Source organism: Aplidium turbinatum, chromosome 18 (genome assembly GCF_918807975.1).
Source record: "Aplidium turbinatum chromosome 18, kaAplTurb1.1, whole genome shotgun sequence".
NCBI lineage: Eukaryota > Metazoa > Chordata > Ascidiacea > Aplousobranchia > Polyclinidae > Aplidium > Aplidium turbinatum.
Window position 1 is genome coordinate 8,389,160 of NC_137489.1, and position 16,521 is coordinate 8,405,680.

A 16,521-nucleotide genomic window follows, 5' to 3' on the forward strand; every position below is an offset into this window, starting at 1 on the left:
CTGAACACAACTTATCAAAGAGATTTTGACTGCAGGGGATTTTACATTGTCATAACTTTTCGTATATTTTGCTTACCATAAATCTGTAATAATTTTTCAGAAATTGACGAATGCGCAACTCAAAATGGCGGATGTGAAGACACTTGCGTGAACACCATCGGGTCGTACCGATGCGAGTGCCCGGAGGGTCTTAACCTTCGAGATGATGGCAGAACTTGCGGAGTGGCTTGCTACACTTGTGACAACGCGTTGGACAACGCTGATTGCCAAGACTTGAGCGTAAGCACCATTTTGTTTCATAGCTTGTGCTCATTCAATTTTTTTGAGAAAATTTCTTCTTTACTGTTATTATGTAAACAAGCATGGTAGAAATCATTCGACCGAACTTACTTTATTTTATAATTTCGAAATAAAGTCTACTGTTTTTGCAATGAGCAAAACTTTTTTGTTTTGTAACTGCTATTTTTAGTACATAATAGGTACAGAATAAGGTAGGCTATAAACAATGAATCTCAAATAAAAGTAACATAAAGCGCCATGTTTTGAGTAGTTATTTTTGTGTTTTTTTGATGTAATAAATTTTTGTGTATATTCAAATAAAATTTGTTTTACAAAATAATGTTTGTACTTTCAGTCGTGTCCATTTGGAGCTGACTCCTGCTTTACGACGATGCGTACGAGGAACAACATTACAAGGATCACTAAGGGTTGCCAACAGACGCTGGCTTGCATCAATAACTTGATCCAAGTACGCTGTGACTTTGTTTGAAAGCTTTTTTTCCTCAATGATGAAATTTCTTTTTGGTACACTTTTTGCAATTATTGATTGTTTGTTTATATGTTTCAAGTTCAGTGTCTTGTTATTGGTGGTTTTAATGCAGAATCCAAGAAATGCCGGGGAAGGCCCATCCCAATGCAACTTCAACGAAATCAATTCAAAGTGCGAGTGCTGCTGCACTGAGTCTAGTTGCAATGCTGATCTTTGTCCTTACGACTTTTTCCGTAAGTTCAAGAAATGTTAAACTGTAAATTAAATATTTCATGCTACAAACTGCGCTTTTGATTTCTTCTAGGTGAAAAACAAATAGAATATTTTTCCTATTATATGTTGATATGATGTTTTAATAACAAATTTGAAAAATTATTTTTTAAATTTTCTTTTTAAAGCTCTACTTCCATATTTGATTGCATAACTGATGAGTATCTTCCGCCAAATGTGAAATTTAAGCTTAGTGTTTGATGACAGTTCAAACGTTTACGTATGTACAACAACATGTTGGTTGAGCAGAACGACAGACATTAAGCTTACCCAGTTGTAAACTTAGTTCCGGGCTATTTTGCTGTAGCCTACAATCCAGTTCGTACAAGACGTCCATTGAACATATCATATCACCAAGTATTTTTCTTGTTCATTTTAGTTGACGGTTGCCCAGTCTTTGCCAGGACGGATGTTGTTTTCCGTGGTCTTCAAGAAGGAGATCAAGTTTCTCCAGGAGGACTTGCCTCAGTAGAATGCCAAGAAGGTTCGCATCTGTTTATACAAAAATGTGCATATACGTATAGTTGTGAAGGCATGGTGGATGAAAAGAATTTAGGAGTAGAGTTGATGCTAGACAATGTATCGAGCTGATTTATTCGACTACAAAAACGCTTTAATGAAAACAAAACTGTAATTGCAACACGTAAACTGAAAAACTTGAAGTTTTTCTGCAGTGAAAGATTAACTTTAAAAGCAACGGGGTGGTTATTCCTTTGGTAGCATCACAAGTATGTGACAAAGCAATATAGCTGCTTCTTGTTTTCATGCCAGAGTTGCCAGGTAATGCTGGAGGAATTCGAACAGTATTGGTTTAAAATTTGGGAATTTTAAGACAAATATTGTAATAAAAATTTCTTTTTGGTCCAGCACATCGCTGATATTAAAAGAAATTAAACGTTTGTACAAATAAAATTATCCGAATGACTTGCTAGCCGTCGGACACAGTAGCTTATGTAAAATTAGGCCAATTTAACTTTTTAGTCCGAATTTCGGAAGACCTGGCAACTTTGTTTTATTGCACAAAATGTATATTTATAAATGCACTGTAATTTTTAATTGAATATTTTCGAACTATTTAGGATATGAGCTTAGCTTGCAAGGAGCTGGAAGGTCACAGCTTAACTGCATTTACAATTTCGTCAATGAAACATCTTCATGGGACGGAAGCCCAGAGGATTTGGACGTTTGCGTTGGTAAAGCATTTTCCAGCTTTTGTTTTAAGATTATTCAGCACAACTTCTTGAATAGATGAACAATTCCACGTAACAAATTGCTTTTATACTTTCGTTTTAAACGTTTTAAAACTTTTATGTAAGCCTACAGCCCTACATGTTTGAGTGCTGAAAGCGAGTGTATCAGGCGTTTGAAGGGTTTTTGTTTTGATGCCAATTAAATGAGGTAGCTGTAGCCTATGTGTTGTTTCATTGCAGTTTACTTTGTTTTAAAATGTAGCGAGGTCAGACAACCGGTGATGTCGTCGCCGTGCCGTTATGCATTTAGTAGGTGTGCACTTCTTACTGCAAACTGAAACATTTGGCAATCTTCAACAGTGCATTTTCAAGCCAAACTTAATGTTTCTACTTTACATTTGTAGTCCAACATCAAATTATCATACAATCCATTAAAAAATTGCACGCCATTCGGAGACAATAGCCTGCCACGTTTCTAAAAAAACGAAAACCATGTTTTTGATAGTATAATTTATTACAACCCATTTTATTACAGACACGGACGAGTGTGCGGTTAATAACGGAGGATGCGTTGCCCCAGCGACTTGTGTTAACTTGGAAGGCTCCTTTGATTGCGTATGCCCCACCGATTTCTCCGATTATGTTCTAATTGATGGCTCGATCTGCGAAAGGTGAGTTGATATTTCTTTTGTTTTAGTTTACTGTGGTCTACTCTTCGTTTATTATTTAATGTTTCATTGTGAAATTTTCCTTTCTAGAAGTTAATAATAATGAAAAATTGCTGTAACTAAGCGTTGCTTTATTTGCAAGAGAAAACATATCTTAAAACTCGAAAAGTTTCATTGTTTTAAAACCTTTCCCACTTTTTAATAAAAAAATTTTGTTTTATGATGATTATTATAATTTTGTTATGTTGAAATATATTATGCTATAATCTATATACTATATATCATTAGTTACACTGTAGGACTATGATTTATAACATGGCATTTGTCTGTTTCAGGGACGAATGCGCCGACGAATCAAGTGGATGCTCTGACAACTGCACCAACACGATTGGTAGTTTCACCTGCTTCTGTCCACCGAGATATTCGCTTATCGAAGATGGTCTTACTTGCGGTGAGATACAATACACAGAAAAGTGAAAACTATAACTTACTATTTATCTGCTGTACACACCCCAACATCAAAGCTGACAAACGCGATTGAGGGGCAAGCCAATAGACTATGCTGGACACACCAGAAAAAGTTAGGCCTACATGTCAATTAAAAAAACTCTTTTTAACTTGCTCAGTTAAACTTTAACCAAATGCATTTGACTTCTGATCTGCTCTAAACCCTTCTCATGAACTGTTTTTTTTTCTCCAGACCCTGATGAATGTCAAGATGCCAACGGTGGATGTCCGGAGGTGTGTGTCAACACTCTAGGCGGATTTGAATGTCGCTGCAGAGGAGAGGGCAGAATTCTGGCTGGTGATGGAGTGACCTGCATTGGTAGGATGAGACTAGATTTTCTTTTGTATTGGACAAATTAAAAAAATCGTGCTAAAAGTAAAGTAATGAAAACAGTTATGTAGTCTTTATTTATTCTTTTTCATGTTTTCAAATGTTAATGTAGAAAAGCTTCGTTTTTATGCTCTTCTTGTGAGTTCTTGCGGAAGGGTCTATCCTTTTACCAACTCAGGTCGTCCATGTTTGCTTTAATGATTTTTAAAGACATTCTATTACCTACAAAAGATACGAAATTATGGAATTCGATCCACACCATCTTAAACACTATTTGTTGTTGTTGTCAAATGTATTTGCGTCTGATACTTACTACGTATATTGTCACATATAGATGTCGATGAATGCCTTGTTAATAATGGAGACTGTGCCGAGAGATGTACGAACTTGGATCCAGGATATGAGTGTTCTTGTGACGAGGGCCGAATTCTTAATGATGATGGTTTCACGTGCAGGTAGAAGTAAAAATCATTTTTTCTGGTCATTTTATAGTATTTTTGTTTCTTTAAATGTCACCATAACCTTGCTGTTAAGTGAGATGTCGATCTGCCCACCGCAGGAAAATGAGTTGCGTTGTAAGTTACAATAATATTTAGCTTGAATAATATGAAATGTTCTACTGGTGCAAATTAAGCTAAACTATTACAAGATGTATACAGTGACAATCTGCTTTTATTCCGACGTTTCGTCAATCAGACAGGACTGACTTCTTCTGGGGGCTAGACCAGGTAGTGACTACCTGTCTAGCATGCCAAAACACAGGACCATGTTGCTGAAATCCTTTGTTTTGGCATGCTAAACAGGTAGTCACTACCTGGGTAGCCCCCAGAAGAAGTCAGTCCTGTCTGATTGACGAAACGTCGGAATAAAAACAGATTGTCACTGTATACATCTTGTGATAGTTTAGCTTAATTTGCACCAGTAGAACATCTCATATTATTTAATTTAATGCCTGGTGAACAGCCTCATTCCATTTTCAATATTTAGTTTGGTTGCTTATTTATGTCATTGAATTGCGAAACGTTTTAGTTAGTTTTAATAAAAGTTTAATCCAAATCAGCATTCAGTGTTTAAATGGACAAAGGTTAAAAACGTTAAACCAATATGCGATCTTTTGTGTGCACACGACTTGATCCCATAAATATTTGCCATGTCAGCATGTTTACTTATATGTAATTAATACGGTTATTTTAGCATTGAGTAAATGTCAGTTATATCCAGACAAGCATCAAGCTCATTAAAATTGATTTTTGTTGAATTGCAGAGCTAATCCGTGCGCCGAAAATAATGGTGGATGTGGACAAACATGTACTCTGACTGCAGACTCATATGTGTGTTCTTGCGCCCGAGGTAATTTTTTGACTGTGGGTTACTTATTACCAATTATTTTGGCGTGTTTTTAGACTTTTTAGCTGTGATGTCGCCTTCAGCAACAGGTCACTGCGAGTAACATTTCTTGTAAGTATAAAAACTTATAAACACTTTTACTGTAACAACGTTGCATTCAAGTTATACAGACGTAGCCTAATATACGTCATAACTTATTTTCCCTTTCATTCGCCTGATTTCATTTCAAACGCAAAGTAACTTATTTCATGTAAGTTCTTACAACTCCAGCTAACCAATTTGGCTCTTTTTACCTTGATTTAACATCTATGGACTTGAAATCAATGACAAAAACAAACAGTTTTTCTAGCTGGAATAGTGCGTCGTTGGTTCAACGCTAAAACTGCGAAGTGTCGAAAAGTAAAATTTTTTTGGTCAGTTTTTATTTGAAGTTGTGAACATCTTTTTTGAAGATGGATGCAAAGGTCGGCCTCCTAGCCTTCCAATTCACTTAATCTTGAACTTCCAAACGTAAGCCTGGAACGAAACAAAAACCTTTTTTTTGTTAATTAAGTTTATGCTTAACGATGTTCCGTATTAAAAGTACAAACAGGTATTGAAACAATTTTTTATCGCATAGGATACAACCTGTTGGAGGATGGAACTTGCCAGGACATTGATGAATGCGCAGTCAACATGGGAGGCTGTCAACGAAATTGCACTAATACAGACGGAAGCTTTTTATGTATTTGCAACGTTGGTGAAGCGCTTTCCTCGGATGGGTATAGATGTGGTGAGTTTGTCTTTTTAATCTGTTTAATTTGGATTTTTTTTAAAAGCAAAAACAAGTATACTTTTAACGAAAAATGAAGGTCACTGGACAGTGGACTCTACAGTACTTTTCCTCATTCAAAATTGATGTAAACTTGATTTGATTTATGCCTTTCCTTCCCGAAATGTAATAAAGTACTTAAATTAAACACCTAAAAACACTTTTATTTTATGTTTTTAACCAATAGAGTTTTCGAAAGATTTGTGCTTTTAATCAAGGTTTCATTTACTTGGTGTGTTATCTAATTGTATTTTGCGTACTTGCTCAATGAGTGTTTTATTTCACATCATTGATTTATAGGAAGAGCCTGCTATCAATGTAACGGAGCAGCCACTAACGAAGAATGCAATGCTGCTGGAGTTCAACTCTGCCCTGATGACGCTGATGCTTGTGAAAACGAAGTGCGCGTACACGATGGCAGGAAAGCGATCTTTAAACGATGCAAACAAGCGCTGGCTTGCAACAACAACTTCCGACAGGTATATGCCACTTGTACACGTACTTAAAACATGCAATCAAACACGTTTAGTTTTGATATCGCCTAATAAATATAGCATAAGATCAGCAGAAAATGTAACATTCATTTTTATTGTTATTCATTCACACACTATTAAAAAAAACTTTTCAAGCCACATCTGAAAACCACCAAAAAACCTATGTTGCTACTTATGTCACAGCATTTGCTATACACTGGCTAGAATTTGTAAGGTTTTAGTTTGACGAAATTTTTTGAGCAGAAACTTGTCACTTGTATATTGTTGGTTGTTTTATGAAATTTTTAAACTATAGCAAAGCTTATAAAAGCAACATGTTTATTTATAGCAAAGATATTGCAATTACATTGCTTCACATTATCCAGTAATCTTAATACGTATCATCTGAAAATACATATTCCTTAAAGGGGTACTAAAGGAAAAACCTGACTTGGCGATTTTCCACGTTCTTTGTGTTTAACATGCTACCATAAAACGATTTTCAATAACATTTTGCTCCATTGCGGTCTGATCACCATTGTGCGCGTACTTTTGTCAGAGCTTTCAAAATGAGATTGGGCCTGAGCAACGAAGCGTGCGACTGTACAGTCTACGTAACAAAAGACTAGCAATCAACCGATCACGCAATAATTGTTACTGCGGGCGATTTGACTGTAGGCTATGTATGTATGTACATCAAAACAGCGCAACATCAAAACAGCAGACAGTTTGCTCAAAACATCAGATGTGGTAACGTGGCTTTTGTTATTGCTGTCTTTTATTACGTATTCTCGAGTAGTGTTAGCACGTTTTGGTCATTTTGAAAAAAATGAAAATAAATGAAACACTGGACTTTGGGCCTTGCCAGCGCCATTGAAAACAATTTTTTTTGGGTAATTGTTTTTGAAATGTATTCTTGAATGTTCAGTTTACTCATTTTAATGCTTAATTCCGGTTTGAAATTTTCATTTAGTATGCCTTTAAACGTTTCGAATTTAACTAAACTTCAAAGACAACAATATATCAGCAACCAATCAGACATGATTTTTTTATGACAAATGATACAGATTTGTAAGCTATGCTGTATAGCTCTTATTGTCTTCATCAACTGTTATTCACATACACTAAACTTACAAAACACCCTGCCCATAATTTCCCAACCAACTGCTGGACATGTGCTTGTATCATTCGCACACCGATATCAATCTTGATCTTGTAAGAATAGCTCATCAAAAAAAATTAAAAAATCTTTGAAATATATATAGGCCTAATATATATATTATTCATACCAAATAAGCATTGTTATAGCCTATATTTTGAATAAACCCTGTCTAACGTTTGCCTTGTTTATCTATTATTAGAACCCATTGAGTGCTTGGCTACCAACCCAGTGTAATGCTGGTTCGGCAAACGATGTCTGCCGATGTTGCTGTACTGGGCATCTTTGCAACTTCCAGGAGAGGCCTTGCGCTGTTGCTGAACGATGTGCACTTCAACAGGTTTGTCATACTTTGTTTGCCTAAAAACACAAATCTGCCAATTTTATGCTAAAAATCATTATAACAGCAAAAAACAACGTTAAAATCATACTGTAAATACATGCTTGGCATGTGAATACTTCCTTGACAAGAAAACGCAACTGGTTAGGTGAATTTACCGTAAAAATGCAAGTCGCTTTTGAAAGAAAATATGCATAAATTTCCATTTCCATTCTTATATTCTTTCATTTTGATCTATTTAATGACGCCTTAAATGCGCAGCACAGTTGTTGCTCAAAAAATTTCGTTGTTACAGCTGCTGTCTCAAGGATAGTCAAGGCCTTTGACCCTAGACTAGAAAAAAATAACACTACTTTACACAAACAAAAGAGTCTTTATACATGACTTTTAATGTAAAAACAATAAAAACTATTAATACTACAAAAAGTGCTCAATGCTAAGCAAAAAAGCAAAGCAGAGCGAATTAAATCAAATATAGTTATTACTATCTGAAGCCTTAACTGCCTGTTTCACCTTTAACGGATCATCAGAAGAGTCTTGAAACCCAACCTGTTTTGTTACGTAGGCTGATGTCATCATCGTTGCTGACTCATCGAGTTCAGTTAGATTTGACAACTTCCAAAGACTTAAATCTTTTGTCAAAGCTCTCCTTTTGAGTTTCAACCTTGGCGAAGACTTAATCCACACAGCTTTGATCAGGTATGCAATGAAGGCGCTCACAACATTGCTTGAACAAAATTTGGTACTTCACAATGTACATTTTAACGACCTGTTTCAGCTTGATGCTGCGAGTTCCCTGTGGTAATAGGGAAGTGCACTAACTTTTTTAATTTGGTATTTGGTAATCTTTTGGTAATGGTAATCCAAAATTTGATAACAGAACGTAATTTTATTTGCACTCAGATTGATGCAAAACTAACTTTAATTGACGTTGACGCAATGCAATTGACGCTTGAATACTTGCGCACAGGTACAACAGAGATGTTATTGAAGCGTTTAACTTGGATTCCTCCAACTTCCGGGACGATGTTGCTGATGCCATAGACAATCTTCCATACGATGGTAGTGGCACCCGAACAGGCCAAGCATTGGAATACGTATTGGACAACCTGCTTCTTCCAGAAAATGGAGCACGTGGTGATGATGTTCCAAAGATCGTGGTCACCATCACAGATGGACAATCCCAGGTTTGAACAGTTTGCATTCTCTTCTTTTTCTTCTTCATGTACCGTGTATGTTTCAAGCTTAGGTGTTCATGCACAGTACTTTCCATTTATTCCAGTATTTGACGATTAAAAATCGCTGTTATTGCAACGTAAATGTGATCCTTGAGATGATTAAGAAAAGTGAAACCTGTTATAATATTTAATTCGTGTTTCGTGGCGCTTAAATGACTTTCATTACCATAACATACTTATAAAGTTATTATTGGCACAGTTTTTAGAGCTTTTGATCTGTTGCAAAAATTCCTTCGAAAGCTTACCATGCCTATTTTTAGTTAAGTCTCTGAGGCATGATTTATGTGCTTTTACATCTATTACAAATATGGGCTGTATAAAGATCGACCGTTATCCAAGACTTTATCAGTAACGCAAGAGGCAAAGCATCCTTTATCATGTCTCTTTTGAAATAACTACGAAAACCTTCACTGCTATCCACTGTCAGACCATTATTATAGCTGCTTATTCTACTTTTAGGATAGCGTCATCGGGCCAAGTATGGCCCTCAGAGATGCTGGCGCAATTACCTTTGCTGTTGGAGTTGGAAACTACGATGAGGCAGAACTGGCTATGATTGGTGGTGATGAAAGCCGTGTTTTTGTGGCCGACGACTTCGAGGCATTGGATGGTTTGGTCTTGATGAACATTCAACGAGGAGTTTGCTATGGTGAGATAATTTAGTAGTAGCCTGCAACTTATTCGTTTAAATTAATTTTCGATCTCCACTGTCACCAAATTTGTGTGTTTCGTACGTGTAATTGAACCATATTAGAAAACTCCTTCTTTTGCAGCTTCAATTTAAAAATAATATTTTCTTTCAAAACCCAAATTGCATACTGCAACGTTTTGAGTGTTTTTTACAAATATCATCGTTTTTAGCAGTAGTTGCAACATTCAGTGAAGCAATAAAACAACTTGTTTGTTTCCGCTTTTACTTAGCATTTATCAGATGAACGTTACCACTACTACCAGAAACGAACCTAGGTTGGATGTAATGATTAATCAGTATAGTCTATTTGATACTAGTTGTGTCAGCATGGATTAAAGATATTTATCCAAATGATGACAAAGTGAAATTGATGCTGTTCATTAATAAAGCTTTTTGGTGCCTGTAGATCGTAACGAATGCGAGGTAAATAACGGACAATGCAGCCACACTTGTGTCAATCTGAGAGGGTCTTACCGTTGCGAATGCCCCGAAGGGTTGCGTCTGGACGCCGATGCTCGATCTTGCATAGGTAAGCGGTCAACTTTTGCCTGATCATGCGAGAGTTTAATGTAGAAGTTCAAACTTTGTAGCTGAAACATTTGGATACAATTTTGTTACATTTTATAAATATCCGCAAGTTTTGTGGTTGTATGGGAAATTTAAGCCAGAGATAGCTATGAACTTAATTACACATTTGACTACAAAACAATGTAAATCTGAGCAACTAAACTTAGCCAAAACAAATCAGATTGGCCACAAATACACAGAAAGTTATGCATTCAAAACTTAAACACTTCTAAATACAATAAGTGCACATGCACAAAACATGCCGCATTTCCCGTTTCGAACAAAAGAAAAATTTTCAACTTTGTTCAGTGACGCATCCGCATATACGTCACACTACGTCACCATCCGAAATGTATCATGGAAAGTGGGAACTGGTATCGGTGGTATTGATCCTTTTTTAACTTTACGGACCAGAATATGACATATTTGGTTCCTTTTTTGTTCGTTTTTTTTTGTGGAAAGCTTGTTTCATTTGTTTTAGTTTAAAAGTTCCATTGTCCACATTGCAGCATCTGCATTTGACGCATAATTTGAGATTTTTTTTAATTGTTAGACCGACGACATAATTGTCGTGAGGGTATAGCTTTTAGAAACATCACCTTTATGTTTACCTCAAACTGGCTACCTATTCAACTGTTGGATATAAAGAGTTGCCTGCAATACACAAGAATGGAAGGCTAAAAAGGTTTCGCATCAGGTATCCGCCCCATAGATTTAACAAAATCCAACTTATACCACCTGTATTTGCATGTACAGTACAAGAGTAATCATGAATCTTAAGCTTCAACAACGTTTTTCTGTTGCAGGTGGAGAAGGGCGATCAAATGTTGACGAATGTGCCGAAAACAACGGCGGATGCAGCCAAATTTGCATCGACACTATAGAAGGAAATAATTGTACTTGCAGAGAAGGGTTCGCTTTGGGCGAAGACGCACAAACTTGTTTTGGTAAGAGAGAGTTTTTCACAGTCTATTTTACTTAAACTTAATTCTCTGTTTAAATGTTGAAAAGACTCTGACTGAGAGTGACATTCAAGTTCTTGGAGAAATTGTTATCAAAATACAAGTCGCCTCAACTTATAAACCAAACTGAAAGTTACTTTTTTGCTCTTCTGATATCAATAAGTAGGCTATTATTTTTCTTGTACCTACTTGAGCATACTTTAAGACTTACTACAAAGTTTTTATTGACATTATATAGGCTACAAGTCCATAACTTAAACAAAAGTTGCATGTATCAGCATATACAATCTAGTGTGTTAACTTTACAAAGATAAATTACTAACATTGAGCAAATTGAAATATGACGGTCTGGAAGGTTTTTTCAGCAAGATGACAAATATCTTGGAGTGTAAGAGTTAAAACAAAGAAGTTGTGGAAAGTAAATTTTCTTCACTGAGAAAACTTTTCTTGTTGTAAATTAAGCTTTTATGCTTTCATTCATCTGTTCATGACATTGAGGTGCTGTGCTTCAAACGCAGATGTTAATGAGTGCGAAACAACCGAACCATGTTCTCATGGATGTGTCAATACCGAACCAGGGTTCTTCTGTGAATGCCCCGAAGACCACGAGATAACATCCGACAGTAGAACCTGTGTTCCACGTGACGGACGTAAGCTAATTATTTTCTTGTTAGTTATATCTGAAATTAAATCAGTTTAGTATTGTTGTGTCAGTGACATATATATCTTAATGTGGAATAGTGTAAAAACCTAGTGAATAGTATAATTCCCCTGCAACAACACTTCAACAATTAGAAAACTTCACTCTGTCAATCTCGGTCATCGGCCCTGCGTCGAAAGCCTCTACAAGTAGCCTATGCGAAACTGCCAGGAATAACCTATCAAGGCTTTGTCAGTCCGAGGATAAAGACTCAAAACCAACCAAACCAACCAACCGCAAACAATTTAACCTAGATATTTCACACTTATGTCTACTTCGATAGCCTGTGGTTACTTTGTTTGAAGCAGCAAGTTAAAAACTGGAAAACCGGAAAAGGATGTTTGTAGGTTTCACTTGTGCATCTTTTTCTATTTCTAGATTTCAAATGTTGCTAACCCGTTGAACCTTTTGTTTTTCACAGTCGCTGATTGCCCTGCTGGCTGGACACCTTTGGGATCAAGCTGTATGCAAGGCAGTGACGATGCTGCCACGTATCCGCAAGCAAGTGAAAATTGTGCAGCATCCGGTGGACGACTGGTTGTGGCTGACAATGAAGGTCTTCGTCGACTGATTGAGAGAAACTTCCCAGGAGAATACTGGATCGGTAAAGCAAAGTCTAAACTAAAATTTAAGCCCAGCCATTACCTAAAGATGTTTATCTAACTACAGACAGTGGCACACCATTTCGGCCAGTAGGTATACTGGAATATTTGAGGTCGCAGTCCAACTAAACACTACAGTTTAGCATGATAGTGATCTTGCAACAATTTAATATCTGCACAGAGTTAAAGTTTGCAATTATACAGTACAGTAGTATCAGACTACTGTATCAAATTATCAGCAAAGTAAAATTGTTAAACAGATTATATCGACAAAATATGACATCTGGACGTAAACTAAAGCTAAATTTATCTAACTGACCAGATTTACAAAATAAAACTTCAAAATAACCCATGATTATTGAGTGTAAACGACCTTAAACGGTCTTATTGTTTTTTGATGAGACTTAGCGTACAAGAAAAGCATACTTTTTAATTCGCAATATTTTGCCTTTTAATATGAATAAATGGAGACTTTTTGTCGTCTAAACTTGATTAAAGCAATTGCATTGAAAGGCGGCGTAATGTCTACTAACTTGAAAAGTTTAAACGTTGACCTATGTTTTAAAATTTAAAAGGATTAACCGACCGAGCGGAAGAAGGTAGTTGGGTATGGTCTAATGGGGAAGCCTTGTCTTTCAATGACGGATGGGGCCCAGAACAACCAGGTGAGAGTTACATGGAAATAACAATATTATGTTGATGTGAGATGTACGGAAAAGGAATTTGTCGAATAACCACAACACTATTAAAATATGACTATAGCAAACCTTTCAAATTTATGTCTTTATACACAAGCCTTTTATTGCTCAGTTAAAGCATAATAAAAACTTGTGTAGTATCTATGAACTGTATTGCAAAGTGCCTAAGTAGGCCTAATAAATTTTAGTGGTAAATTTGTGAAGTTATGTTTAATGGATGTTGCTCACAAAAGATACACTCTTTTACCGCTAGCTGTGGTGTATTTTCGAAGAATGTTCATCTTCACTGAAGTAATAAAACGAATTAATCGTTTTTTCTTTTACATTTATTGTACATGGAATTAAATTTACTGTACATTTAAACAAAGTAATTTAGATAAACATTTAAACCTCGCAATACTCACAAAAGATAGGTTATACTTTCAAAGCTAAGCACAAGATACTCCATTTACAAAAAAATGTTATATTTTTCTTTTCCAAGAAGAAAAATATATGTTTGGTACAGATCAATTGAAACTACTAAGACTACATGACCAAGTGATTTTGAGTTTAAAACAGTTGTTGAAAAACACCAAAGGCGACATCTGCTTGATTTAAACTACTGCAGTGGTGTAACAAACCTCACATTTTATTTGCTATGCTATTCAGAACCAACAAAGTTGCGTTGTTTTGCAGGAAATGGTGACTGCGCTTACGCAAGAAGTTATTATTTTGCCTCTGGGTGTAATGCGCAACGACAATATATCTGCGAGATGGGTAAGTGTACCATAAACCTGTTTAACTACTTTGTAGCCAGGTAGTCTACGCCTGAGGCATTGAAAAATCGGTCAAAAGCGTTTTGTTTAAATTTTGTGGACAAAACAGGAATTCACAATTCATCTGTTGTTCAAAGCCTATGTAGACCTACTATGTGAACTATTTAAGCATTTGCGATAGCTTGTTGTATTTATAAAAACTTGTTATATTTTGTAAATCTAAAAGTTTTGAAGTAGATGTGGAAAGATTATGATAGAAAGTTATTTATTTCAGTCCGAGACACAGGTTTTATCGTGTTCTCTCGCACATGGCCAAACGGAGCACAAGGAAAACTGTATCTTCCAACTGGCAGCTCCTCTGTTCGAGTAATCTTTCCAGGTCCTGTCATACGGGCCAACGTAAGTCTTTCAAAATAAATTAGAACCTTTAAAATAGTTGCAATTTCTTCAAAATACTTTAATGTGATTAAATTTCAAACACAAAATCAGCGTGATGGAAGATTATCTTTTCTTCTCCTTCTTTTGATTCCTTGCAACAGTCCCAGTGAAAATTCAATTTCTAGCACTTGCTTCAAGCATCAAGTACAATAGACTTGCACTTCCTCTCTTTCCTCATTCTCCCTCTTCTTCTTCTTCTTCTTATTCTTCTTCTTCTTCTACCTCCTCTCTTTCTTCCTCCCTCTTTCTCATTACACCGCCACTCATCCTACACAACGTCCGATAGCGTTTGTATAACAATGTTGTTTGTTTAGTGGTGGTTTGGAAGCCAAGAGCAACGAGTTACTCCAGCCGAATTCGTCGTCTCACAAAATTACATTGAACAGCAAAGCTCTATGGGACAAGTGGAGTTCACTGTTGACATGCGCAGTCGATTCCCGGATTATCAAGTCCGAGTGGAGCCTGTTGCATAGATCATAAAATTACATTCAGAAAAAAAATCATTCCAAAAAACTTACAGTTCGAAACAAAGTTGGACAATTTTTGAAGCATAAGTTTGCGATTGAATCCTGTGCACAATTGGACACAGCTTACTTGTCGAGTTCCGTGTTACCAAATCAATGATGGTTATCTAATTACAAAATGGCTTGGCGCCGTAAACGACAACAAAATATTGAGATTACAGAATTTTTAATTTTTGTGTATTGAAAAGTTGCTTGTTATTTTTTTGTTGCCAAAATCTTACCGCTATTATATCCGCAATACTATATTTACAGGCACTTGATAACAGCTTGACACAATAAAATGGCCCTATGCTGCTGTGGGGTGGTAGTACGTATTGTCTTGTAGCATCTAATGCAATTTAAAGCTAAAGTTTTAAAAAGGGCAGTTTAAAATTACAAAAAAGAAATGACAATAGTATCCAAACTAAAATAAAAATTTGACTTGTATTTTAGTTGGTCTATTCTTGATTTTCATCAGATATTGCATTCGTTCTGCTGAGACTGTGTCTAGTCTAATCCAAGGGTTCTTTGTCAAGGCAAAATTTATTCTTTATTGCAAATTATATCTATCACAGAGGTAAATTTTACGCAACCATAAAAATGGATTCAATGGTATGATGTAAGCCATTGTTTTGACCTAAAAAGAAATGAGGGGGCATAAATTTACGTGCAGAAAGTCGGCCATAGAAAATCAGAGCATAAAATGTGGAAAATTTCTATTTTAAGAAGAAGCAGATAGAAAGAGAAAGTTAGCCAATATCAATACACCTTTAACATATATTACGCAAAACAGTCAACGTAAATTGAAATCCAGATGCCATATCCTGATAATTTACAACAAAGTGAGGATGAAATACATTTTACACTTTGCATCAAATTAAAGTATAGAATTTCTTAACTTTACATCCTTTGATAAAAGGGCATGTATGTTGCAATGGAAAAAATCCACGTCTTAATCTCCTTATGTACACTGTAATAAGGATTAATCAAGCACATTCAGCTTTACGAGTTATTTACAGCATGCACGCAAACGAAAAACACCAGATGATGTATTTGACAGCGGTTTTGAGGATTAAGTTTGGATAAAATTAACACACCTGGTATAAGTTCATATTTTCAAGATTAAAACAAAACAAAAATGGTAGTATAGCCTAACTTTTGATTGCAGTTTCACAGAAAATGATAAATATTACATTTCCTGGAAATACGTTTTCCAGTAGAAATTTTGGACCGCAAAATTAGACGATATAGTAGGCCTATACAATTTGCTTAGGTTTCTGCAAGTGAATTCTTTTATCATCTTGCGACGCTTTCTGTTGTGCTTCGATTAGTATAAACATTTTTTATTATAAAAGGTTAGTATAAACATTTCAAAGTTTGATTTTTAGTTTCCACATGCAAAAAACATAGATCATCTATGTTTATGTTGATATGTTAAATTGTTAAGTGGTCCCAAGCTATCTCAGAGTTGGCTTCAAGTTAAAAGTGCTGATATAATCCTG

General features: G+C 35.8%; 1 protein-coding gene across 1 annotated transcript in view; it reads left to right on the top strand.

The window, feature by feature from the left end:
- Nucleotides 1-15,350, top strand: part of LOC145787126 (uncharacterized) — a 31,686-nt gene extending 16,336 nt beyond the window's left edge. Inside the window, exons 22-45 of the mRNA XM_082598851.1 lie at nucleotides 101-279; nucleotides 635-748; nucleotides 882-1,002; nucleotides 1,419-1,523; nucleotides 2,119-2,232; nucleotides 2,765-2,900; nucleotides 3,233-3,348; nucleotides 3,598-3,723; nucleotides 4,070-4,190; nucleotides 5,000-5,085; nucleotides 5,702-5,854; nucleotides 6,194-6,372; nucleotides 7,728-7,865; nucleotides 8,431-8,564; nucleotides 8,836-9,052; nucleotides 9,563-9,752; nucleotides 10,201-10,323; nucleotides 11,168-11,308; nucleotides 11,842-11,973; nucleotides 12,445-12,627; nucleotides 13,201-13,290; nucleotides 13,999-14,079; nucleotides 14,353-14,477; nucleotides 14,831-15,350. Of these exons, the coding sequence (XP_082454977.1) occupies nucleotides 101-279; nucleotides 635-748; nucleotides 882-1,002; nucleotides 1,419-1,523; nucleotides 2,119-2,232; nucleotides 2,765-2,900; nucleotides 3,233-3,348; nucleotides 3,598-3,723; nucleotides 4,070-4,190; nucleotides 5,000-5,085; nucleotides 5,702-5,854; nucleotides 6,194-6,372; nucleotides 7,728-7,865; nucleotides 8,431-8,564; nucleotides 8,836-9,052; nucleotides 9,563-9,752; nucleotides 10,201-10,323; nucleotides 11,168-11,308; nucleotides 11,842-11,973; nucleotides 12,445-12,627; nucleotides 13,201-13,290; nucleotides 13,999-14,079; nucleotides 14,353-14,477; nucleotides 14,831-14,989 (3,263 nt within the window). The 3' untranslated portion in view covers nucleotides 14,990-15,350. The remainder of the gene's footprint in view (nucleotides 1-100; nucleotides 280-634; nucleotides 749-881; nucleotides 1,003-1,418; nucleotides 1,524-2,118; nucleotides 2,233-2,764; nucleotides 2,901-3,232; nucleotides 3,349-3,597; nucleotides 3,724-4,069; nucleotides 4,191-4,999; nucleotides 5,086-5,701; nucleotides 5,855-6,193; nucleotides 6,373-7,727; nucleotides 7,866-8,430; nucleotides 8,565-8,835; nucleotides 9,053-9,562; nucleotides 9,753-10,200; nucleotides 10,324-11,167; nucleotides 11,309-11,841; nucleotides 11,974-12,444; nucleotides 12,628-13,200; nucleotides 13,291-13,998; nucleotides 14,080-14,352; nucleotides 14,478-14,830) is intronic.
- The last annotated feature ends 1,171 nt before the right edge of the window (nucleotides 15,351-16,521 follow it).